We start from the raw sequence: 24271 nt of genomic DNA on the forward strand, positions 1-24271 counted from the left end.
GCGATTAAACAAATAGGCAAGGACAACACAGAGGTGGGGAGCTCTGCCTCCAGACTAGTCACTAAGGAGGAACAGGTCCTTAACCTTATCCTTAAGGCTTCTGCAGATTTGCATGAGACAGCAACTCAGTGGGATCATGGCCACACTCTGAAACACCACCCCAGGGGCCTCAGGGCATCTGGTGCTCCCAAGGAGCACAGTGTGCACAGTACAAGGTTGCCAAGTCCTTTCCTAAGCTCCTTAGATCACTTTACCCAGTGAAACTGCTCTGAGTTCACTGCCTGCTGAGGATAAACACACAAATAGCCAAACCAGGTCAAGCTCAAGGTGCATCTGACAGAGACTGGGAGCAGATGCTTAGGGAACTGGTATAGGATCAAGGTAGGCTAACGTGGTCTCAGACAGTGGAGAAGGATTTATTTGCTGTGTGAAGTTAACACAAAATGATGAAGAGGTCCTTGTGATATCCTGAAGGAAAACATCACAGCAACACCACTCTATGCAAATAGCTACGTACTACCAGGCTACATTAGCCCATATCCAGGTAAAGGTACAATTCAAATAGGGAGTGAGCATGCTGAGCTGCTGGAATCCCCAAAGGGGTGACGAGGTCCACTGTGCCTTGTTCTTGGCCAATAGCTAAAGGCCAGATATCACTGATATTGGTCTCTTTCAGCAGGCCTGCAAAGCAGTTGGGTCAGGTATAAGTCCCTAAAAGGCACAGGACTGAGAGAGGCCTTTGTGTTTAAAATGACAGGTTTGGTTCTAACAGCTTGAGAAAGACAACAAATGAAACGTCACTGCTAATAGCCAACAAAATGCCTCCAGTTCTCTGGGCAGATTTAAGTCAAACCAAGAAATGACTCTGGCAAAGACAATACTAGAAGCAGGGGTGTAGTAATGAGTACTGGCATATTAGCTGTAAAAGCTTCTTTGTACCTGTAGCTCCAGTGGAGGTTCATTACTATTCAGAAGTTCTTCTATCTCAGCCACTGTGTTGTCAAATTTTTGGAGTTTCTCCTCTTGGACTTGTAAGCACGCCTAAAGGTGGAAAAAACACATTGGTAACTGTGCTTCCCCCCAAATTAAATTTACACGTTTTTGTTAGAAAATTTCATTACTAATATTCTGATTCTGCATTTTGGCATATAGAGCTCCTACAAGTGGTCTATTTCCTGATCTTCATTTTAGCAATTTAGACTTTTTTTTTCTATTAAGTGTCAGAAACACTCTATGTTTCTCAGGCAAAACAGTTGTTAATGCAAATCTAGCATAAATTTAATTAGTCTTAATTTTGTATTTATTTCTTGCCACTTCTATTAAAAAGGGATATTCTCAGATGTTATAGACTTAAAGACAAGAACTGGTATCCTGATGACACTTTGGTAGGGATGTGATAAAATATAACACATGCTGTAAGCACTTTTTAAACGTAAATCCTTTGCATATGAAAAGACCTCTACTCATTTGAATGGATTTTGGAACAAGCCAGTAACACGAAAGTAAAATACCAGCTTCAGCTTGTGAAACAGGACATACCTAAAATAGAAACATTGTCTGATATTCCCAAATCAATATTCCAAACTCCCCCAGGACGAAGTATTCCTCTGGAGTCTCTGGACAAGCAACCATCAAAACCCATTCACATGCTGCAGCCCTTAAAAGAGTTTCCATTTGCATACGGCTACAGGGGAAAGCAGAACTCCTCTCACACTATTTCTACTGAAATTATCTTTCAATATACAGTCAAATAATTCATTACTCTGTTCTTTTGTGACAGGCTTCTTGAAAGCACATGCACCGGTGCCCTGCTGGGCGGTCACAAAGGACCCTGGGTTTCAACCCCATGTAACATGATACACATTGCAACAGTTGGGTTTTTTTTTTAAATTAACATTAATGTAGAGATGTTTCAGGATCAACAATGAAATAATAATAAATTGATAAATAAACCTGACGCCCTCTGCACTTCAAATCATTTTACAAAAATACCTATGCACCGAGTTCAGTTTTCTCTCCTATTCCGCTTTTACAGTAGATCACACGAAACATGGTTTCTCTCTCCCTTGCCCTCTCTTCCCCTCTTTTGAGAATTATCCTCTCGCATGGGAGGAGCGGAGTAACCTTAGCACAGCCACCTCCAACACAGCCCTAAGCACCAGTAGAGGTGCATCAGGGGCATGGTCACATCATGTTGGGCTTGAGCAGTTCCCAGGTAACAAAATGGCTCTTAAGATGCAGTTGCCAGCTGATGCGTTTTTACTGGAGCCCTCGGGGACCTGAACTACCCCAGGTAAATTCTAACAATACAGTGTTAAAGGCAATAATAACGTGACAGAATATCCACCTCTGCACAGCATGTATACTACTGGTTCACTGGGAAGATCTGTATACAAAGAACACCTTGGCTTTTTACTGCTCTGCAAATTAAAACAAACGAGCAGCTCTAACAGTAGCAGAAATGCTGCAAATAAGTATAATAAAAAACAGGGTATCTGTAGCATGTAAATACTGATAAAAAACTGCCTGCATGTTTTCAAACAAGCGGATATGGGATATATTTATGTCTCAACCCCACTCAAGCAGGAAATGAATTTTGTTTAGTAGCTACTGGCTATAGCCACAACAAAGCAGCGCAGCTTGTTGATTATGGCCCTGAAGTCAGAAATTACAATATTTACGCCCATATATGAGGTTCTTCAATGGCATAGATTTAGTGCTTGTGTTTTTACACCCAACTGCACCACGATACCAGGATTTAATGCTATAATCTGTGTGAAAGGGGCATGGGCAGCCCAGGCTCTGCTGATACCTGCTCATGTGCAGCCCCTGGAGACCCTTAGCAGCCAACCACTGTTAAGGCTACATTAAGTAACAGCGGGGAGCACACCGGGACAAGGATTGCATGAGCAAATAAGCCCCCTCTGCAAAGTCTTCTTGACCCATGCATTGCCCAGCCATTTTCTAGGCTTCAGTATCTTTGCTGATAGGCAATTTCTAACTAGAAAATGAATCATTAGCCTATACACACTCGCTTCCCTTTCTTCTCTAGGCACAAGGAAATGTGCACCACTGTACTTAGACTACAAGCTTTCCAGGCCTTCTCTTTGCTGTACTTTTGTACAGCGCAAAGGAATGAGGAGGCTTTTGTAGTCTAAAGCAGCATTTGCAGTGTTGCATTAATTTAAAAAAATTTAGTATACGTATACGCTACCTATTTATTACTTTGAGACCTGCATCCCCAATACATAATGCAATATCTTCAGTGAAACTATCCACGCAGATACAATTGCAAATGTTACAGCTTCCTCTACTTTTGCAGTGCTGATATTTCTATGCAGCATGCATGTTTATAGTCCAAAGTCCGTATCACTACAATAGAAGTTAAGGGTAAAAAATTTCCAATTGAATTACCTTCAACTGCATAAGGTCCTCTTCGGTCAGACATCGGTCTTCCACATTCTTAAGTTCTGCATTTGCCCAAGCGTCGATTGTGCCAGATAAACTAAGGAGTTTTTCCCACAAAGCCTGAGCTCTTCCCAAATTATCACAGTAGTTTTCAGTCTTTTCATTGATCTACCATGAGATTTATATACAGAAAACACACAGATTTCAAAAATGTTGAACTATACTCCAAAAGCAAAAGCAGCATAATAAAATAGGAGCGAGATGAAACCACCTACAAAAACAAGTGTGGCAAGGGGAAAAAAAAATAATCTCATGTGTCTTCACAGTGAACTGGTCATGGAGAAGATCTTTAAATCCCTGCCACACATGTCGCCAAACATACTAGTCACAACGGCAGCTTGCCAGTTTTAAGGCAGGTTTAGGAAGGAGCCTTGTTCATTAATGTTTATGTACTCTCCATAAATACCATCTAATCTCAGTATTGATGCACTGCTTAGATCGACAGTAGCATACATTTCTCACTAAAAGCACCAGCATTGTAATTCTCCAGATTGTCTCCAAAGTCTAAATCCACAGAAGTTGTTATGGAAGCTTACAGATTCATGGAGAAAGCACAAACATCGTCTTTCTGCATTTCCTAGGATTATTTACTGTCAAGGAGTACCCATGATATAAACTACCTGAAAGATCAGAAACATTACGCCAATAGACACTCTGCAAGCTTTGATCTAGTAAATACTTGGATTTATCTCTTAAGAATCTTTGCCATGTTGCACTTAATTTATTCCAAATATTACACACATGTCAGAATCAATTACTATAATGCATAACAGATAAGACCACCCTGATAATTTACTTTTTACATACATCCAGCCATCTGTCCACAATAATGTTAGCCTCATTCTCGAACGGAGGCTCCTCAAAGCTTCTCATTTTATTCAGCTGGAATTGAAGGTTTTTGCAGATTTGATTTATTTTGTCTACATCTTCAGAGTGATCATTAAATTCCTCTTTTGCCTCTTCAATCTGTGAAAAAGACCAAATGGATATTTATGACCATGTTTACTTATACCTGTTTATTTAGCAAAACATCTTTAACTGATGTGCTGTTATTTTTAGTTTAGAGAAGCAGCAGCATTACACAAAACAATCTATTTTATATAATATGATGAGTCTAGGAATGTATCCTGTGTTGCTATATCCCTGCCATGGTGATAGGGACACTTCCCAGTTAGAAATCCGTATCATTCAGCTACTGGCTGTGAAACAGCTGAGTGGGAACTATGGATAATGTATTTCTGACTAAGAGAGCCCAAACCACAGTTTGCTTAAAAAGTCATAATTGCAAGATCCAAGGGGTCTGTACGTCTGTACAGAGAACGCTGGTTACAGAAATAAACAATGCACAACATAATAACCATGTGAGATACTATTGCAACGCTGAAAAGTATAACCTGGCATTTTGATCTGCAGGTTTTGAACTACTTCAAAAAAAAAAAAGCTCAAATCCTACTTAAACATAGCCATTGTCAAATATACCATTGTCAGAAACTGAAATGTCCCTTTTTTCCTACTTTCTATTTAAACACTAGGCTGCCTCTTTGTGCTTAATTGTAATGTCAGTGTTTACAAACAACATGGGAGCTCGCTCGAAGAGAAACACTGACCTCTAGTGTTAGACAGTTTTATATTGAAAGCCCTCCTTATTTCCCAGAGACAAGCATTACATCTTCTCACACAGATACTGCTGGCCAGTGAGGTAAGGGGAGGGGCGGCAGAGCAACACTCACAAACCAGAACAAGACAATCTCCTCTGTTATTATTTCGCATAAATAGAAATACCAAATCATCAGCACTCAAGGGCATGCCTTGTACTGTGCCGCAGCTGTTGCGGACCGCAGTTCTGAGAGTGGGAGTTGCAAAACTGAAGGTGAGGAGGAAATGTTGTTATCAGAGCGAGGGGTCTCCGTACAAGCAGGGGCCAGGGTACGCAGGTGATCTCCCCCGCAGCAGGAGCCCGACTGATACGAGGTGCCAGAAGTCTCACAGGTGAAACCAGGAATAGACCCTGCCTCAGCTGAAATGGGGTGACACCATCCTATTGTCTGAGGGAAGAAACCACTTACATTCCTCCTTAAATTCAACCATCCCAGGCGCTGCCTGAGAGCAAATGTTCCTGAATTATATGGGTGACGCCTCATCAGAAAGCCTAAAAATGGGGTCTGAACAACCAGTTATATAACCCAGCCAGGAAATGTGAAACCTGTACAGTAAAATGGTCACGATGGACATGCTGCTGTTCGCTAATCCATTAGCCATGGGCAACCGTGCCCAGCGGTGTATTCATTCAGCCAAGAAGAATGCTGCTGGCTGTGAAATTTTAGTCTGAAAAAGTGGTAAACTTTAAACTAAATGAGAGAGCGTCCAGCAATACCTGTCCATTCAGTCTCGTCAGCTAACATAAAAGCTACTGCAAATGTTTAACTGCTATCAAAGACGGCATGGAGCAAATGTTGGTTATGGAGACCAAGGCTCTTATACAGAAGGTCTGTCTTCTAAGTAGGTTTGCAACATAGAAGAAGTGAGAGGAGAAATACTGAACTACGTTGTTATGGCTCCTAATGGCAACACAGTTTGGTCAGCAAAGTCAGCGTGAGGGCAGAAATTCATGCTGCAAATGTAACCAACCCAAGCAAATAGTCTATCACCAGGTCAAAACCATTTTGGCCTCCAGAAGTCCACACCCCAAGGCAGCACCATGCTGGCAATCCACAAGCTGTCTGTGAGCGCGGTGGCAGTGACACACAGCGAGGTACACAAGCTCCAGCCTGGGAAGCAGGCTAGATCTGCCATGGCCCAGTCTCTGAGCAGATGTGCCACGCTGACACAGCTTTACAGCTCCTGTTCCTGATCCTGCTAGCTTGGGGCTAGCTGAAGATCTCTGCACAGCACTGCATGGTGCAGACAAACCCAGCGGCCCTGCCTGGGACCCGGTGACATGAGCAAGGAGAGGATACGGATCTAAACTCTTGGTTATAAGCTACAGCAACAGCGAGAAAGAAGCAGTCCCAAGGAGCTGCATTACCTGATGTTTGTCCTTTAAGTGGTACAACGTTTTAAAGTATCTTCTTAGTAGAAAATTATTTTGCTATTTTTTTTTATATTTACAAACTGCTCACTAGAAGGTTTTTAACTGAGTACAAAATACAGAAATATTCTGAAGGGTGTGGGTGAATATGGCTGACTTTAACATGTATTTTTGGTAGGACAGGATTTAATCTTATTCTGATACTGGATCATAGTTTTTCTACCTTTTTTTTCTGTTAAAATGCCTCCCCTTTAAAAAGATCTGGATACACTAAGCAAAGCTAGACATCAGTTTAAAACAAAACCAGGGTATGGTCCCTAAATGTATTTTGGAAGCCAAAGTGACAGCAAGCTCTTAACATTTGCCCTGAAGGCTGGATGTGCAAGGGCAACCCTACACCCGAAAGCTCCCGGGAAAGGCTTTTCTTTCCATTTCAGTAAGTTCTTGTTACTCACCTTTGTTATTAGTCTGCTCAAATTCTCCTTCCCCATGTAAGAAGTTTGCTGTGAAAGTACAGTCTCCTGTTTCTGGATGATGCTGGTCAGACTAGTTTTGCAGCTCTGATATTGCTTCAGGAGTTCCAGAGCTCTTGCACACTGCTCCTGGCTATTAAAAAGAGATGTATTATTTATGGCCTAAACAAAAACAAAAAGCAGCTTCAACCTCTTGTCTGCTTCCTTCTTCAAGGATGTGGGGAGTTTGACTACTACGTTTAGAAGAGGGAAAAGTGGGGATAAATGGTACCAGTCATAAATCCTGCAATACTGTGTGACAGCTGGTGTGGTATCTGGACAGTTTTTTGGAACCAGAAATGCCCTTCACCATCATATGCCTCTGACTCACATTTAACAGTGATGTGACCTGAGCAGTTCTCTCCATACGATACTCTCCACCTGAAAGGTGAGCTCAGTCACCAGTAACCTGAAATACAATGCGCACCAGGTATAACAAGAGGTTGGGTGTTGGACAGTGGGAAATACCACCTCAGTCCAGCCTTCAGTGGGATATGAAAACAGATTACTCCCACTGACACCTGTGCAAGCCATGAGGATTAACCTGAACTGTGCCAGTCCATGCAAAGTCTCTAGGCATCTTTAAAAACCGTAAGAGAAGGACAGATGCCCTGGGTGATCAATCGTAGTCTTTCCCAGTCCTCACTCTCACAGACTTATCAAACCAAGCTCGTTTGGTCTCTTCCCTGCATAAGAGACTGTTTTCCCAGCCGCCCTCTTCCATTTGTTCCAGTTTGACTTGTCTTTTCAAATGTGCTGGCATAAAATTCACAGCATATTTGGAAGACACATCATTCCCAGCAGCAGCAGGGTTTTCTTCTGGACCCAATTAAGTCCAACACATTGCTGCAAACCTGCTAAATGATGGGACTGTGATGTCTTAAAAATAAAAAATTAATGAGCTTTGACAGCAAACTTCTATGTGCAACTCTTGGCATTACAATAGTTTACAGCATCATAATAGTAATGGTTGCTACTGTATCAGTATTCAATTTACTTTAAAGCATGGTCTAGTGCTTATCTGCTCTTTCATTTTACAAGCAAACTTCTTACTTGTACAATACTATTATAAAATGTAACTTTTCTCCTTACCATTCAGCAAGCAAGAGTTTTGTATCCTCCCATAACCTCTCTGTAACTCTGCACTGTTCATCTGCTTCCTCTGCTTTTTCCTCTTTGATCTGTGGGAGCTTATTAGCAATTTCTCGCATAGGTTTCATTTCAACAGCGGCACAATCCAATTCCTTTTCCAATTCCGTTAATGATTTTACCCTTTATTAGAAAAAATGAAATACAGCCTTATATTAAAGTCTTCTGATTTTTTTCCCCCAATTTAATTATTAAGTTCCCTAGAAATTCATCCTGAGCTGCACATATCAACTACACTAAATGACATCATAAAAAGTCTAATTTGATCTTCAGATCGTGTAATTCGACACAGTCCTTGAGATGAGTTATGCTGACCCAAGCCCTTTGAGAAAGTAATCCAAAATCCTAAACTCCAGCAGGGTCTCTATGAACATACTGAGAAAGGTAAGTGTATTCTGGCTATCTTAAAACATGATCTAAGAAAGGAAGCTATGCCATAGAATGGGCTTTCAGTAAAAAACAGTCACAGCTGATAAAATCCTGTTTCCACCTGCATAAACAGTAGCGGATTGTTTATTCATCCTTTGCAAGGCTGCAGAGAGCTCCTCTGAAACAGTATCAGAGACATGCAAATCACGTTAGTGGCCTTCTCAGGGTGTGGTAAAATAACACAAGGCTTCTGCTTTGCAGAGTTTCATATCACGCATGTCAGTGGTCAGCAAGACGACCCACCTCGCTGTTTGACAGTTTTCTTAATGAAAACTGTGACCATAACTATCAACCTCCTCCTATTTTTAATTCATCAATGCCGCTTCAAACACACACGTACATAGAAGTTTAAAAGAAAAGTTATTTAGGCTGTGAGGCAGAGAATAAACCATAAGCTCACAACTTATTTCAGCGCTCCACAGATACTTCAAGACACATTCAAGTTTCAGGGCTTTACTGCAAAGGGGCCACAGGCCCTCTGAGTTCACTGAAATTATGAAATTAAGAGCTTTAAAAAAGAATTCACCTTTGTTGAATAGCTGGAATTGTTGGATCCTTCAAGCCTATTTTGTTAATTCTGTCACGCAGACCCTGAATGTTTTTAAGGAGTTCACTGTTTTTTGTGGAAAAAATCTTGTATAAGTCTTTCTCCTCTGCAAGCATCTGTTCACTCAAGGGATTGTAAGTCGCATTTAGCTCTTCAGATAAAGTCAGGACAAGGTTTTCACAGCAAGTCTTTCTCCCACATTCAGCATCTTCCAAACAGATATCAACTGTTTTCAAGCGCTCATCCAAACATTTAGCCTCTTCTGCCATAAGAGAAACTTCTTGTGCAGCCTCTCTCAATGCTTTTCCCTGTATTTCAGGTTGACCTGAGGGATCTGTGAGACATTTGATGGAAGACTGAATCTTCCTCAATGAGGCCATAAAGGCTCCCAGATCTTTAAGGACTGACTCACGGATCTGCATTTTATGGCTCATTTCTTCAAGCTGGTTTTGGTAGTAAATCATAATTTTACTTGCAGCTTGCAGGTCTATTGGATTAAATTCATCTCTTGCTGAACTATCTAGGTGTTCCAATTGTTTGCACACTTCAATCTGATTTAATATGGATCTCTGTAGCTCCTGAAATTGAGAGAACGACCAACAGTGTTAGCAAGTGAAAGAAAATCTGTATCCTGCATTCAAGCTGAACACGTGACTGAAAAAACAAATTATGCTGGCAATAAAATAAGCATGCTAAACAGGGTGGTTAAGAAAGAAAACCTCTCTTTTCCTATTCTGGACTTTGGTGGAGGGAAAGGAAAAGAAGGAAAAACAAATAAAATGGTATTCCACACACAGGGAATTTGGCCAGCGCTATATAAAGCCCAAGCGTCTTTCCAGAAATCAAACAAAAAGGAGAGAAAGATGATGAGAGTCCTGGAACCAAGACCAGCATGCTCTCACAGCAGGAGATCTTTCAGAGCACAGGTGAGCACATCGATGTTTGTTACTCTGCCATCTTTTAAGTTCTTTATGCTATACTTTTGGAGGAGACTTACATGCATTTAAAAACCTCTTCTTGAAGTCTGCATGCTATCTGGTTACAGCCCTGAGACAAACAGCAGTGTGTCAGTGTTGTGAAACGCCAAATGTGCAGAGAGCTGGGAAAAAACGCAGGGCCCTTCCAGCCAAAAAGTCATCTCAGACAGAGAGTGAACATGCTCTTTGCCCTACAGCTTGAGAGAACTAAACCCTACTTAGCTCAAGAGCCAAGGGCAGAGAAAGGCAAACTTTCAGTTCCACGCAGCAGTTGGTGTGTTCAGTTTGTAGTGCATATCAAGACAAAAATCAATATTCACCCTGCCTAATAGACCAGAGCCTAGGCATAAGATACTGACAGCAGGCGAAGAAGTCATTGCATACACGCAGAGCTTCCAAAACCATCCTGGGGTGCGCTCAGATACCTCAGCAGATGTGACACAAAACAGCTTAGCTTAGCTCAGCTCACAAATTAACACCGCATTACGTAAATGACTCCGTGAAGTGATATAAAGTCAGGTAGGAGCAGTGTAAATCTGGAAAAGTCCTAACCTAAGACGAAACATTCAAGACAGTTTTTTACAGCGGAGCCTATCGAGGGTCCCTGGCTGGCTCTACAGGAACAACAACAATTAAAGCAAAGGGAGTAAAATGTTGTTAGTCGTTAGAAGGTTTGGGAAGTCTTGTGAGCAGTCACAAACTTCTGAGTGAAAATCTCATTAAGTTCTGTAGTTTCCAGACATATTAAAAACTATTCTGGCTAGGGTGTGGTCTCTGTATTTTCCCTTACCTTGAGTTCCCTATAAGCAAGATCACTATTCATCAGATTAAACTGCTGGATGTCCTTTTTCTTCAGCCGCTGATCTAATTCACATAGAAGAATGGATTCATTTTCTATTGGCAAAACAATTTCCAAAGCAGTCCTTAAAGAGTTTGTTCTACAAGAAAGGTAACAAAGCATGAACTGGGAAAGCAAGCAAGAACAGACACTCAACATTTTACAGCACAAAAAGCTACAAAGATAATGTAATTGACTGTCTAACAGATCTAATCTTCCTCCTCCTGAGGTCAAAGGAGTCTTTTCACTGGTTAATATGAAAAGCAGTGTGAATCCCAGTGAATTTAACCAAAAGGTTGAAGGAAATAACAGTAAACTTGGGAATACTGCACAGTGACGTTACAAAGACCTGGCTCTGTGCTTCTTGGAGAGATTCACACTATCTGCAACATATATATGAACCAAGTATAATTAAGAAAAGCTTAATTTTACGCAATTTAAAAAAAAGCTTAAAAACATGCAGATGTTTTCTGTAACACACACCATTCCCTTCAGAACACACACATTAGTTCGGTGACTATTCCTGAGCTAATATCATTAACTGTTATTTTATACCTGGTACTTATAATATCCTGAAGCTCTTTCCATTCTCCTTGTAGTTTAGTTCTCATCTCAGAGATAGCAGCCTGCTGCACTTCATCCACAAGATTTTCTAAGGTAGATGAGATGTTTTCCAATTGTGTCCAACCAGAATTGGTTTCACTCTCTATCACCTAAAAGATATACAGCGTTAATTGCATTTATATGATACCATATTTCTGAATGGACTGGACAGTTCATAAAATTACAGTCACAAGAGTCTCTGCAGAAAAGTGAAAACATCACCTGGAAGTAAGAATATTGACTGCTTTCTTTTTCTTTAAGACTCCATTTTTAGCTGCATGCAAATCTCCACCAACTTTTTACGATGAAAATTTCCATGTCAGATATATGCCTTAGTTACATTTTATAAAATGCTCTAATAAATATGATTCAGCCATTTTTACTACAAGAATGAATGGAAAATATCCCAACTTAGTTATGTTCAAAAGAACAGAAGACAAACGTAGAACTGAACCAAGTTCTGAGATGCTAGATAACCTTTGTACTCTTTTCAAGCAAGGACTTGAAAAATTGCAGTAATAAATCATCATCAGTTATGTGCCTTTTATCATCCCCTTGAGGTTCTCACAAACCTGATCAAGTTAAGTCCTGGAACAGTTTCATTCTGCACATATACCACTGCCATTTGGTCACAGAATCACAGGTTGGAAGGGACCTCAGGTCATTCAGCAATGACGACTTCTCCGGCCCTGCCCATGGCCATCACTTACCACTCCTGCTGACAAAATAGCTCCTCTCCATAGTTATTTTTTCCATTAGACCTATTTAATTCTGCGGATCACAAGCCGAGAGCCACCAATTTCTTCTTTCGGCAACACTTGCAAAACCCCACTGCTAAGTAGGAATGTGGTTCTGCTGATGCTAAACCCTTGGTTTCCCTTCTAGTTCTAATAAACCTGGTTGTAAGGATGCTCCTTTTCCCTTGGCAATACACATAGCACGGAGAGGCAAGGGCTCTACATGACAAAATGGCTATTTAGGCACCAAGTGTGTTTTTAAAAGATGAATACTTACCTGCAGTTCAAGCAGCTTATTCTGAAGGCATGAAGTGCCTTTTATTTCGTCAGTAAAGCCAGATGCGACTTTATCTCTGCTGATTTGCAAAAGTTCCTCCAGGTTACTTCTTTGTGTGTTATAGCTAAAGAAAGATGCAATCATTTTCAGACAGAATATGACTTCTGATTTAATGGAACATGGCAGGGGCTGGGACTTGCTGACCAATAGATTACCGTATAAAATAAGCACAGTCTATTGCAAATGCGTATTTTTATCTAAATCCCAAAATGAATGGGCATAAATGAGCAACATATAAAAGAACAGCGAAATTGCTCACCTGGCTGATTTTCAAGTACAAATGCCTGCCTGCATTCTTTAAATTCAGTTTTATGAAGGCAAAAATATCAACTCTTTAAAAACTTGACACATTTATTTTATTTTGCAATATTTGAAGTTATTAGTAAGAGAGATACAGATTTTCTGGCCCAAGAAAAGAGCAGAAAAAAAGTTGCCTAGCTCCAAGTGTTCTTGCTACAAAACCCTAATGTTTGAAGCATTTAGCTAGCATAGCTCTTCCTTATCAATCACTGAGCAATATTAAGTAAACTGTAGTAGACCAAGAACAGAGTTCTGTATAGCAGAAGTACACCCTGTGTTCGATACATTCAGTTAATTTGTGAATGTCTAGCATAGCATCATCTCAACATTACATGCGTTTTATCCTTTAAAAATTACCTCTCCAATAAAGCTGGTATGGACAAACCACTGTCTTCCTCAATTTTCTTTGCATAGCTTTCTCCATTGTGATGTTTCACATCTGGTTCCAAAACTATATCTGCAGCAGGTCTTGAGGTCTAAGTAAAAATCAAAAAAAAGGTAACAATGACTTTGCATCATGCTGTGTCAATGCACAGTGAATACTAACAGACATCTGTGAACACCTGAAAGAAGCAATTGCTTCATGTGCCCTAAAGGAGATGAGAGATACCGTTTGTGAATAAAAGATGTGTTTAAACTCAATCATGAATCAAAACAGCAAATTTGTTAACACTTGCAGCCAGGTCATTCGTTCCTTCCCCAGATACCGGGTCTTTGGCAAGCACAATCCACTTGTGCAGATTTTTGCTGCAGCTCCATGGACATCCTTGGGCACCCACAAGGCACTGTCTTCTGCAGCTTTTGCCTGGCTGCTTATACCAGATGCCTTCACATGCCTCTCACTCTTGATTCCAGGATGTACTCTACTCCTCAGTTTGAGGCTGCCTGATGTTAGTTAAATAATTCATACTTTGATTATCCATTAGAGAACAGATTTCATCATTGTATCAGGGCCAATATTAGTAGCCTTACAAGAGATCTCCCTTGATAACAGCCAATTCATACATAACTTCAAACTTTACGTAAACGCAACAGGTCCCTTCCTATAGATCACCAGTCTGAAGGCTGTCTGATGAGCTGTCTGCAGCCTTACTTGCATGAATGTTTATCCTAAATGAGATATCTTCTGTGGCATCCAAATGATGAACTGAAGTATCTTGTCCCTCTGAAATTATTTCTAAGTTGTTACATGTGTTCTGGTTTTCCCTCTATTTTTCTAAAGCAAGTGCCTCCAACTCTTCACTATTTTTCCTGTGTCCTCTGAAACTTTTTCAAATTACTGGGATACTATGGGGGATTTGCACTTGAACCAGCTTCACAAATGACTCTTCCAGCTGAAACCCGCTCTTTAGCAAAATATAATGCAAGGTTGGGAGACTCACATCTCCTCATGATGCCTAGCGCTGTTCCTTGCGTGTTACTTTTTAATATTTATTTAGTCTACATTCTGAAGCTCAGTGGGGCTTTTTGATGCCTGACCAGAGGCCGAGGTCCTACCACAATAAGAATAGTAACAGAAATAACCAGTTTTCCCTTTTGCTAATGATCTCCCCTAGACAGAGCACTGTTTTCTAACAATAAGTATGGACTTCTTACCTCCTGTACGGAAAGGATATCAATTTGATGAGAAGTACCAGGCTTTTCTCCATTCTCAGAAGCAACAATGGAGCTCCTAATGTTTAAAAGAAACTTCAGGTTAAGAACAAAATATGAAATACAAAGGGAAGAAAAATAAATCTTGGTTAATGATTAAGAACAGTGCAGCTGTGATGAAGGGTGATCAAACACTGTTCATGCTAGTTTATGAAACTTAGTATTAAACATTTAAATGTACAGTGTCCCATAGTAATGTACATAGTAACGTACTTGTTAGTACATTTGCACTATAACAAAATTTATCCATGTATCTGATTTCTATGAATCTACAACATGACATGCACCATGCACCAGCCACCCACTCTTTCTTAGATGACTGTCCTTTTCCAGCACGAGACAGCAGAGCCGTGTAAGTATCTGCCACAACTTGTTGAAGCTTTTCTAGCTTTTGTTCACAGTCTGCAGCCAGTGTCTGTATGCCTGGGACAGTTTCCCCTGATAGTCTTCCCAATATTTTAAGGTCTTCCAATGAGTTATTAAGTTCCCTCAGGCTGCCTTCGCGTGAAAAAAAGGCCTAAACAAATAAAAATGATATAATAAACTCGTGTTAAGACATAAGGATATGCAATTATTTGCACACGTTTTTTTCTATTTCTATTTTCTTCTTGGATGAGCACACTTAAAGCATAAGCTGTCAAACCAGGGCAGAAACATTTATTTTCCCCTGATTCTTTTTCAAACAGAGCCAGGAAAGAAATTAGGATTTCTGGCAACATATTCCCCAGCTGCATTCACAAGACTATACTGACTCTTGCTTGATTTTGAAATTCATTTTGTTACCACCATTTTAGCTAATTTTGGTCCCAAGTCCTCTTCACACTGACATCAGAAATAAATGTTCCCCAACTATAGAGAAAATAGAATTAGAAATTTTATTCAAAATATTCCCTATCAATAATTATACTTTCTAGGGTGAAATCAAGACATACTAAAAGTCTAAGAAAAATATGAGCGGAAGGAATGCACCTGAGAACACTTATTCCTCTTTACTCTTGCATATGTAATATTTGCTGAAGATGAGCCCATGAGAAGCAAAGACAAACTCCAGTGAATTCAATGAAGACCAGAGTTTCATCAGGAGATAAATTCTTACCCTCAGAAGTGGTAAACCAGTCACATTAATGCATCTCAAAGAGGAGGATGAAGGAAAATACCAAAGGCAATGAAGTATAAAACCCATTGCTTATGGAATATTTAAGGCTCACCATGACTCAACCTGGCAAGTGAAACATGAATGTCTTAGTCTAAGCTAGAGGTAAAGTACAGCTACCGCACTGTGAGAGGATATTCTCACCTGAAGGCACCTAACACCATCTATGCAACTGTAACAAATCAAGGGAGTCACAGAACACACAATAATTTCTTATTTTTATACTTTGAACAGCTACATTTGTTTTAATACTTCAAGGCTGACTTGAAAAAAAAAAAAATTGAAAAAAGCTACCAACCATGTAAGAAGGAGGTAATTCTAATAGGCTGTGAGGAGGCCAATATCTGCAGTCAAAAAAGGTAAAGAAATAATTTGGGTGGCCTCTTTGTTCTGTGTTTACGTAACAGCGAGCACAAGGGCCCTGCTCCACGAACACAGGCTGCAATAGCGTACCTATAAAGGAGCAAGAAGGACACACAATGCATTCACAAAAAGAGGCGGGTGAGCAGAAAGAGTGTGGCAGGTACCTCATGTTCCTTGATGAGCCCTTTGGTTTTATCCATACTTAGGAGTTTCTTCTCTTTCCCTAATTGTTTATTGATTTTTTTTAAAGTTGCGTTAAACTTCTTTTTTTCCCTTTCTACTATGAGCTGGACATAAGATATAATTTCCTGATGAACTGCCTGTAAAATTGAAAACACATTATCCCTGTGAGATGGTATTACAAAGCAAATAAAAACCTCAGAACATATGGTGAGCTTTCAAAGATGCCAGGCCTAATGAGAACAGGCTGTGGATTCTCCTTCCTGTATTATCTCACCTCCCATCTTTTACGAACATCTTTACTCTTTTCTTCCACTATCAGCTTTTCACGATCAGATGAAATATTTTTCAGTTGTTCAGCTGCTTTCAAAAATTTTTCAAGAACTTTATTGTCCAGAGCGTTAAAAGCTTCCTGCAAGAAAAGTATGATAATAAAAAATAAACAGAACTGAATGTAGCTTATTTACCTAAGAAAATTACATCAGTAGCATACAAAAACCATGCATAAAGCATATATACGTTGCATGTATGGGCTGTGATGGCCCTTGCACGAGTGCGTATGAAGGCATTCTCCACCCCTGCATACCTGCAAAAAGTTTGCAGACAATATCAGTGTATGCTTTTTGGAGAAAAGCAGATGTTGTTCCTGTAACTACTCTTTTAGGGGCAAATTTGCTACCAAAGAAGAAAGATTAAGGTCCCTCAAGTCTGCATCATTTCTAGGGAGTACGCGTGGTCACGTCCCACGCCTGTCAGCAAGCAGGCAAAAGGCCTGCATCAGTGCGATGGGATCCTACGAGATGGCCTGGAGTGAGGCTCTGCCCTGCTCCCGGCACATGGCCGCCCAGGGCTTGCTGTGCAAGACAAGGCAACACAGATTTTGGGCACTTTCATTTCTACCTTACTAAGGACTCCTTTAAAAGATGCAGATTTTGAGATCAGACACCTTTTTCCTAGTGGCTAACTGGTGAAGAAGTAGTGATTCGGTATTTATAACCACACTTTAAAAACCTGACCAAGAATTCAGGCATGGGAATCTTAATTATTAATCAGGTAAAAAAAAAAAACATGATGAGTTCTGATGGGATGGAGCTAACTTAGTCAGCTCAGCTACCTCTCAGTAGGTAAATAATAAATACTTAACTAACAAATCTTAAGATAGGGTGCTGAATAAACTGCCATACAGATTTACATTTCTTCATTCAAGCTGTCTGCCACGCCAATATATGCTAAAACAAAAAGCTGAGAAAAGCATCAATAGCTACAAAAAAAAAAAAAAAATCTGGTATTTTTCTCACTGTGGTACCTTAGCCTTTTAGATAACTAAATAGCACTAAGAAACACTCAAATTCAGCTGGCTCAGAAAACAAACCCACCTCATGTCTTGAAATACATTCTTCAGGACTTAATTTTTGACTGACAAGTTGCACAGCCTTTGAAATGGAGGCCTCAAGTTCTTTCTGGGATTCTTCAAAATTGAGCAAAGCCTCCTTCTCTGAGGGTCTCTTCTCAGATTTGGACAAGATGTTGCTCATGTCACCCATGACAGCCTTGGAAGAAAGAGACTCTCTTCAGAGCATGCCCGAGTGTCAGTAGTTACATAAAGCTATTGCTTCATAACTTCACTCAAGTTTTTCAAGTTGAGATACTGATCTTTGAAACGTTTCAGTCTTTGCCCCGGCAAAAGTCTGGGAGACTGACTTTCATGTACAATAGAAAATGTTTTATACTGCTGGAGTCAAGGAGTCTTCCTAATCACATAATGCTAAACTGAGAGATGTCTGTGTATATAAAGTACAATAACAATAAAAAAAGGAGTACCTCTATTTTGTCTATGGCTTCTTTAATTCGTGCCTGCAGCCCAGCAGTGTGAGAATGTTGTTGGGACAACTGACTTGAAACGTTTTGCGTCCGGGATTGCAATATCTCTCCTGCTGCCACAACTTGTTCTTGGCATGAGATTCCCCTTGCAGCCAAGCTCTGGTTGAACGAAAAGCATTAAGAAGCCTCTCCAGTATTTATGTCTTTTTGTTTAAAGGAACTGAATTTAAAAAGCCAGCATTGATCATGGACGGTCAATATATGGTCAAGTAAAAATCTTATATTCCAATTACGGTCAGTGTACCGCGCTGCAAAACCTCTGTGTACAGAGAAAGAAATGTGCTGCCATCCACAGGGGATTCTGTTTGCTGAAACAGTCTTTCTGTCTGTGTGATACCTCCCATGTCTTTGCTTCAGAGCCAATTAGAAGTGTTTTTTAAACACACTCTCCCATCCAAACAGCTTTCCAAATAAATGTACAAACCACACATTTGGATATGCATTGTCTGATCATGAAGTCATCCAGAAATAAGCACATATCAAGGCTCAGATTTTCTTGTGGTACTAAGTACTAAAAGGCAAGGAGCAGCTGGGTATTTTGCATGCAGAAGTAGTGTCCCCTATTTGAATATTTATCATGAAATGTTGTTATTAGAGCTGTTTTGATCTATGAATATTCAGCACGTTTTCCTGTTTGAAGTTGTCAATTAGCATTCTTCTCATGATAATCAGTGCTTTATTCTAGATCTCGACCTATTGTACCACAGGTAATAAGCGACCTGATCTCTTCTGCTCACAGACATGGAGATACAACACCAGTCACATTTTGAAGGCTATATTTCATGGTGTCTTTTGTTACTTCATTGTTTTTAACAAACTAGTGCCACACTGCAAAATGAGGCTTATTTTATAAACATACTCCCACAATTACAAAAAGATGAATAGATTCTTTCGGTAGGCTCACACTCCTAATTCTGTCCATTAAACGCAGTGCAAGAAGGCACAAACCAGAAGTAAACTAACACTAATTCTGGTTCACAGTTATTGTAGGTGGATTTAATGTACCAAAGAAGATCTATGCTTAATTTTAGCCCTTAGATAGAAGAGCTCCAGTGAAACCTCCTTCTGTTGGTCACCTTTCTACCGTTAGATTATACTGGCCCTGTTGCAGAAATAGCAAAAGGCAACATAAGACAATGCTTCGGCTTCTCCAGTGCAAAGCTTGGCACCTTTGTTCAGTTTCACCTTCACTGGTAAGTGAAGAAAATACATCAGACTTTGTACTGGAACTGCTGAGTTATACAGTTATCTATACATATTTCCACCTGCCATCTGCTAGGGTGGAAACAGTAATCCCTAGCAGAGAGACATGGGAAACAATAGAGACTAGTGGAAATAACAAGAAGTTCATCAGTGCTCATGGTGGACGTTTAGAGCAACTGCCTATAAGCTGAGATGCTCAAATTACCCAGCATGCTGGGTAATGTCAAAAACTTCCAGTTTTTGACAGGTAAGCCTTGAGTACAGCCAAGTTGTCCCAAACGTCCACCCTGCACTGCAGGGTAGGTGACAGAAAGCACTGCATGACCAGGGGAAATTCTCAGCTCAGCACCTTGCAAGGTTTTAGTCTGCTATGAATGCTGTGCTGGACAGGGAGTAATTAATATCACTTAAGAAGCAAGCTGCTGATCGGTGACACCAACAGCACTGCATTGGCACCTGCCTGTCAGCTGGACACACTGATGTTAGAAGATTCATTTATAGCTCATCTGGGAGCGATCCTGGGAAATAACACCAAAACACTAGCATTGCCTTTATTTTTTACCAGTGTTACAGCACAAAATCCACATTCATTTCTGCTTCGCTGATGACAGCTCATTTTACCCTAGCCACGAATCTGTGCTGAAAGACGAGAATCTGATGAACAAGTATTTTAAGCCGTGTATTTCCATTTTCACCTGCAAACGTTCCTCAATCTCAGGTTGCACAGGCCCCTCATGACTCATCTCGCCAAGCAGGCGTCCAATCTCCTCTGCCCAGCTGTCCACCCCTCCAAGGAGCTCTTCAATTTTCTCCAGGTACCCTGGAAGCTCCCTGGTCTTTTCAGCAGCATCTGTGCTCTCTTCACCAAGCTATAAACAAAGAGCAGGGTAAGATGTTAGTACCCATCATGGTTCATGGGTTTCTCCACTAACCTCCTGCAACACCCAGTCACCACTTTGGTTACTTTCCAGCTTTTGCACCCAACAGCAACTGAAGGAGGAATAAATATCAAACATACTGGTAAATAAACCATGTGAGGCTCAGTTCACCCTGAGAGCAGGTGGGGCAGCACAACCGGTGCCCATATGGCCCACCCCCTCCCCTATAAACAAGCAGCCACAACCCCATTACTATGGGCTGCAGCATCCCCCAAGCTATGCCAGGGAATTGTCCCAGAGAACAATAGCTGGGGTTGGTCAAATCAAGACCAGGGAGTGTGCTAACAGTTTAACGGTACTGGCAGTCACAGGCCAGAGCTCAAGCATTTGCCCTTGCCTTTTTATATATAAAAATAAATATAACATATATTATAGCCATAACATCCAACACAATGCCAGAAAAATAACTCCTGAAGTCCTTAAGCCGTTGTAAACGTAGAAGAGGTCTCTTGATCTCTGTTTTTTCAATATATTTCCTGGAAGCACCTCTTACTATGGGTTTTTCTAGAAAACTCCAGATTTCCCTCACTCTTGGGAACATGTTTCCTCTGATCTTCTTGCATTCTCATTAAGCTCATCGCCTACAAAAATGTCGTAATTTTTTGCCACCATTTATTGTCACAGCAGTACCTTTAATAAATGTCAAGGAAAGGCTCAACTTAGAAAATTAAGAGCTCTAGTATTCCCAGGCAGAGTGAAAAATGTCATTCTTGTGAAAGCATTCTAGGAAATTTAATATATGTAACATTAAACATGTTGTATAGGAATTTACAGCAGCCTAACCACCTGTCAAGTGAGCTGGTGCAAAGTTGCACAACCTTAGAAATCTCTATGCAGCGATAATTACTTTCTACTAGCTCAGGCAGAGATTATACAATTTAACAAAGGCTCACAAGCTCTTAACAAATTGATTACTTCCATCTCTAGAACTGAATAAAGAGCTTTATCCTGCAATAAGATTTCCTTTTATAAGTGGTTCTAAAATTTCCATCTAAAAATTATGACATGATGGAAAATGTTCAAAAGAGCATTGAACTGAGTCACAAAGACTTAAGAATGGGATGCCTCTGTGTATTCTCTGTTCCTCCTGCTTTAAAGCTGGCACTACTGAACTGACCGAGACATTTATTAACCTCTGATTAGCAAACTGATAAGTCTAGAAAATACAATTTTGAAGACTCCAAAGAGTCACTTGAAACTGGTAACTTACAAAGCGTGCCCTCTTGATGAACTTAGCCCATCTCCTGTTGAGTTTCTTCAGCTCTTTGGCAATATTTGATCCAACTTGCTCTTTGCTGACTTCAATGAGATGGTTTCCAGCTTCATTTAAGGAACCATGAACTGAATTCCACTTTGCCAGGATCTCAGCAGGGATCTAGACAGAGGCATTGAAATATTTTAAAGCAGAACCCTGCTAAAAGTTTATTTCCAAAATAAGGAACAGAAAAGTAACAAAAACCACTGTCATGTATAACGCTTTCCTTCCAGGAGGCTTCCAAGTACCTCTGTCTGTCATTACAAAGAGAAATCCAACCATGTACCTCTTTTGGATGCTCGTTTCGTTTTTCTTCCAGCCACGTCTTTAGTAAGTGGATGTTTTCTGTATAATTACTCCAGGAAGACAGGACTTTCTGTAGGGTGGTATTTACATTGGAAATATAGTCTCTGCACATAGAAATCTTTGACTCCACTGTCTTAAAAAGTTTGCTAATTTCTTGAGGATCTCCAGCTAGGACATCAAATAGGGAATATTATTACACATTTGGAAACAGAGAGGTTATTTTACACAAAGCATAAGTGGGAATTAAAACTGGTGATAGCACATCAGTTCAAAATAGAGGTCTTCATATCAGTTTCTGTGCATGAACTTACCTAAGTCAGGACTGCTTAGGTTTTTGTTTTTCAAATCTTCACAGATGTGAGTAGCAGTTTCTAGTTGCATTTCAAGTCTCTTTTCTTCAACGAAATTCTGCCCAAAGTGAAAAGTAATTGGCATGGGTAACACTAACCCACATAAAACTAGGTAGGAAATGCAGCTTGGGATACATTTTTTTCAATAACCTGCAGGTTAAATGTAAACTAAGCAAAGCCCATCCAGCAATTCATCTGTGCCCTTCAGTCTGAAATAAACCTGTTCTTTTTTCTGCTCCTGCAGAGAGTAACTTAAATGGGAATATTAACTGCTGAACACCATTGCCTGAGTCTGCATGAGTCACCCTGCATGAGTCAGGAGTGTTTATTTTGAAAAGTTAAGGCCCTAGGGCAATATTGAGAAATGGCATCTAGAACATGTCAGGCAGAACTTAGTCACGTAAGTCGAAAAAGTGATGAAAGTGAAAGGTGGGCTTCCCTGCATGCACAGAAATATCAACATGCCTAGTTCCTGCCACAGATCAAGTAAGATCCAAAATGGGGATAGAAAGGGTGAGACAGGAAGAAATGGGGGCAGAGGAAGAGACTTGTGCTTCGAACATTCGTACAGGAAATGAGAGGGTTGATCCCCAGTTCCCCTGTCTGAGCTGCATCTCGCCCCAGAGCTCTCCACTCCTATAAATGTCCTGTCTAGCAGGCTACAAAACAGCCTCTCCTGTGGCCATAACAAACCTGGGCCACCATGCCACCACTCAGCCAGAGCTGCACATCATGGGACCAGAAGGAGAGCCAGAAACAAGCGTTAAACTCCTCGGGAAAGCTCTATATTCTATCAGCTTGGGAAAGAACATGAGCCACGAGTGTAGAAATAACATGATAATAATTATTTATGAAACTAACTGAATGAAGAAACTCAGCACAGATTAACGGTGTACTCCCATCTACCACAGCGTACGGTTAATACTGCTCAGGAAAACTGGTATTTTGTACAAGCTCTTGTTGCCTCCTTCGACAGTTCTGATGCTGGTAAAATTCCCACTAATTTAACTAAGAATTTGGCAGCCTGAAAAGCTTCTAACTCACTCTTTAGAAACTCCACTATGATGGAATTCAGAGGGAGTCCCATTAACTGGGGATGGGGCAAAATTGATGCATCGGCATTTTCATCTCTCTGCCTCTATTCCTGATGCATCTTTGGTAGTATTTGGGGTAGGGTAATCCATTCCCTCACAAAGGCTTACACACAGCACCATTTTAATAGCTTAGACCCAGAAGCTGTGCTATGCACAAAATATAACAAGACAAGACACTTCATATTCGCTGCGAAGCGTAAGGAGGTAAGGAAGCTGGAAAAGGAAGAGGCAACAGCAAAAGGCGGTATTAGCCAGCACTGTGCGTACGGTTGTTTCTGAAGATAGCAACTCCTGAACTACCCCAGAGAGGTCCGAGTTAGAGAAGGGCTGCTACTGCTGGCCCTATAGATAGTCTAGGAAGAAATCTTCCCAATAAGGAATAAAAAAAGGGCAGAGAGAAAATTACGAACAGTCACAGCTCACTCAATTTCTCCAAACTGAGGACAGATCTCTCATTCAGAAGAAAATGGGAAGACATGGAAAAAGCTTCTGTGGAAGTCTACCTGTCTTTTTTTGCATAAATCCCAGATCTCACAAGTCTACAATGCTTCTACCAGCTATTGTAGTATCTTCAGAGGAGGACAGACACAAGCTTGACTCAAAGAGAGCTGGGAAAGAAGAATTATTTTCAGGGTGTGATACATATATTTTAAACTTACATTCCAATTTTCCAGCAGTGATTCCACGGACTCTTTTGTCCCATATTTCATGTCCCAGATATTTAGCTTTAACATCACCTCATTGGCAAGAGCTGAGCACAGTCCATAGTGGTATTCAAGAAAGGTGCTGGAGTTTGTGAAACGAATATTGCTGAACCTGCAAACAGTGAAATGTTCCAAAAGGTGACTCAAAATCATTGGATATAGAAGGCATTAATGTATAAGGTTTTTAGCCTAAAAACTCAAAATTACATATCTGTAAACATTATTTTGTTACGACAGGAGTAAAATTTTAAGATAACAACAGTTCA

The 24271-nt window shown here is 40.4% G+C and overlaps 1 protein-coding gene across 1 annotated transcript in view; it reads right to left on the reverse strand.

Moving 5' to 3' along the window:
• SYNE2 (spectrin repeat containing nuclear envelope protein 2) overlaps nucleotides 1–24271 on the reverse strand; it is a 197256-nt gene that overhangs the window by 136612 nt on the left and 36373 nt on the right. The window contains exons 14-34 of the mRNA XM_075104124.1: nucleotides 23961–24117; nucleotides 22169–22265; nucleotides 21838–22025; nucleotides 21507–21671; nucleotides 20054–20227; nucleotides 18096–18254; nucleotides 17651–17824; nucleotides 16552–16686; nucleotides 16259–16414; nucleotides 14884–15095; nucleotides 14522–14597; nucleotides 13283–13401; nucleotides 12566–12689; nucleotides 11504–11661; nucleotides 10901–11048; nucleotides 9113–9711; nucleotides 8101–8280; nucleotides 6952–7102; nucleotides 4276–4434; nucleotides 3415–3576; nucleotides 940–1041 (exon numbers count right to left, since the gene is read on the reverse strand). Of these exons, the coding sequence (XP_074960225.1) occupies nucleotides 940–1041; nucleotides 3415–3576; nucleotides 4276–4434; nucleotides 6952–7102; nucleotides 8101–8280; nucleotides 9113–9711; nucleotides 10901–11048; nucleotides 11504–11661; nucleotides 12566–12689; nucleotides 13283–13401; nucleotides 14522–14597; nucleotides 14884–15095; nucleotides 16259–16414; nucleotides 16552–16686; nucleotides 17651–17824; nucleotides 18096–18254; nucleotides 20054–20227; nucleotides 21507–21671; nucleotides 21838–22025; nucleotides 22169–22265; nucleotides 23961–24117 (3595 nt within the window). The remainder of the gene's footprint in view (nucleotides 1–939; nucleotides 1042–3414; nucleotides 3577–4275; nucleotides 4435–6951; nucleotides 7103–8100; nucleotides 8281–9112; nucleotides 9712–10900; nucleotides 11049–11503; nucleotides 11662–12565; nucleotides 12690–13282; nucleotides 13402–14521; nucleotides 14598–14883; nucleotides 15096–16258; nucleotides 16415–16551; nucleotides 16687–17650; nucleotides 17825–18095; nucleotides 18255–20053; nucleotides 20228–21506; nucleotides 21672–21837; nucleotides 22026–22168; nucleotides 22266–23960; nucleotides 24118–24271) is intronic.

This window comes from Phalacrocorax aristotelis, chromosome 9 (genome assembly GCF_949628215.1).
Source record: "Phalacrocorax aristotelis chromosome 9, bGulAri2.1, whole genome shotgun sequence".
NCBI classification, from domain to species: Eukaryota; Metazoa; Chordata; class Aves; order Suliformes; family Phalacrocoracidae; genus Phalacrocorax; species Phalacrocorax aristotelis.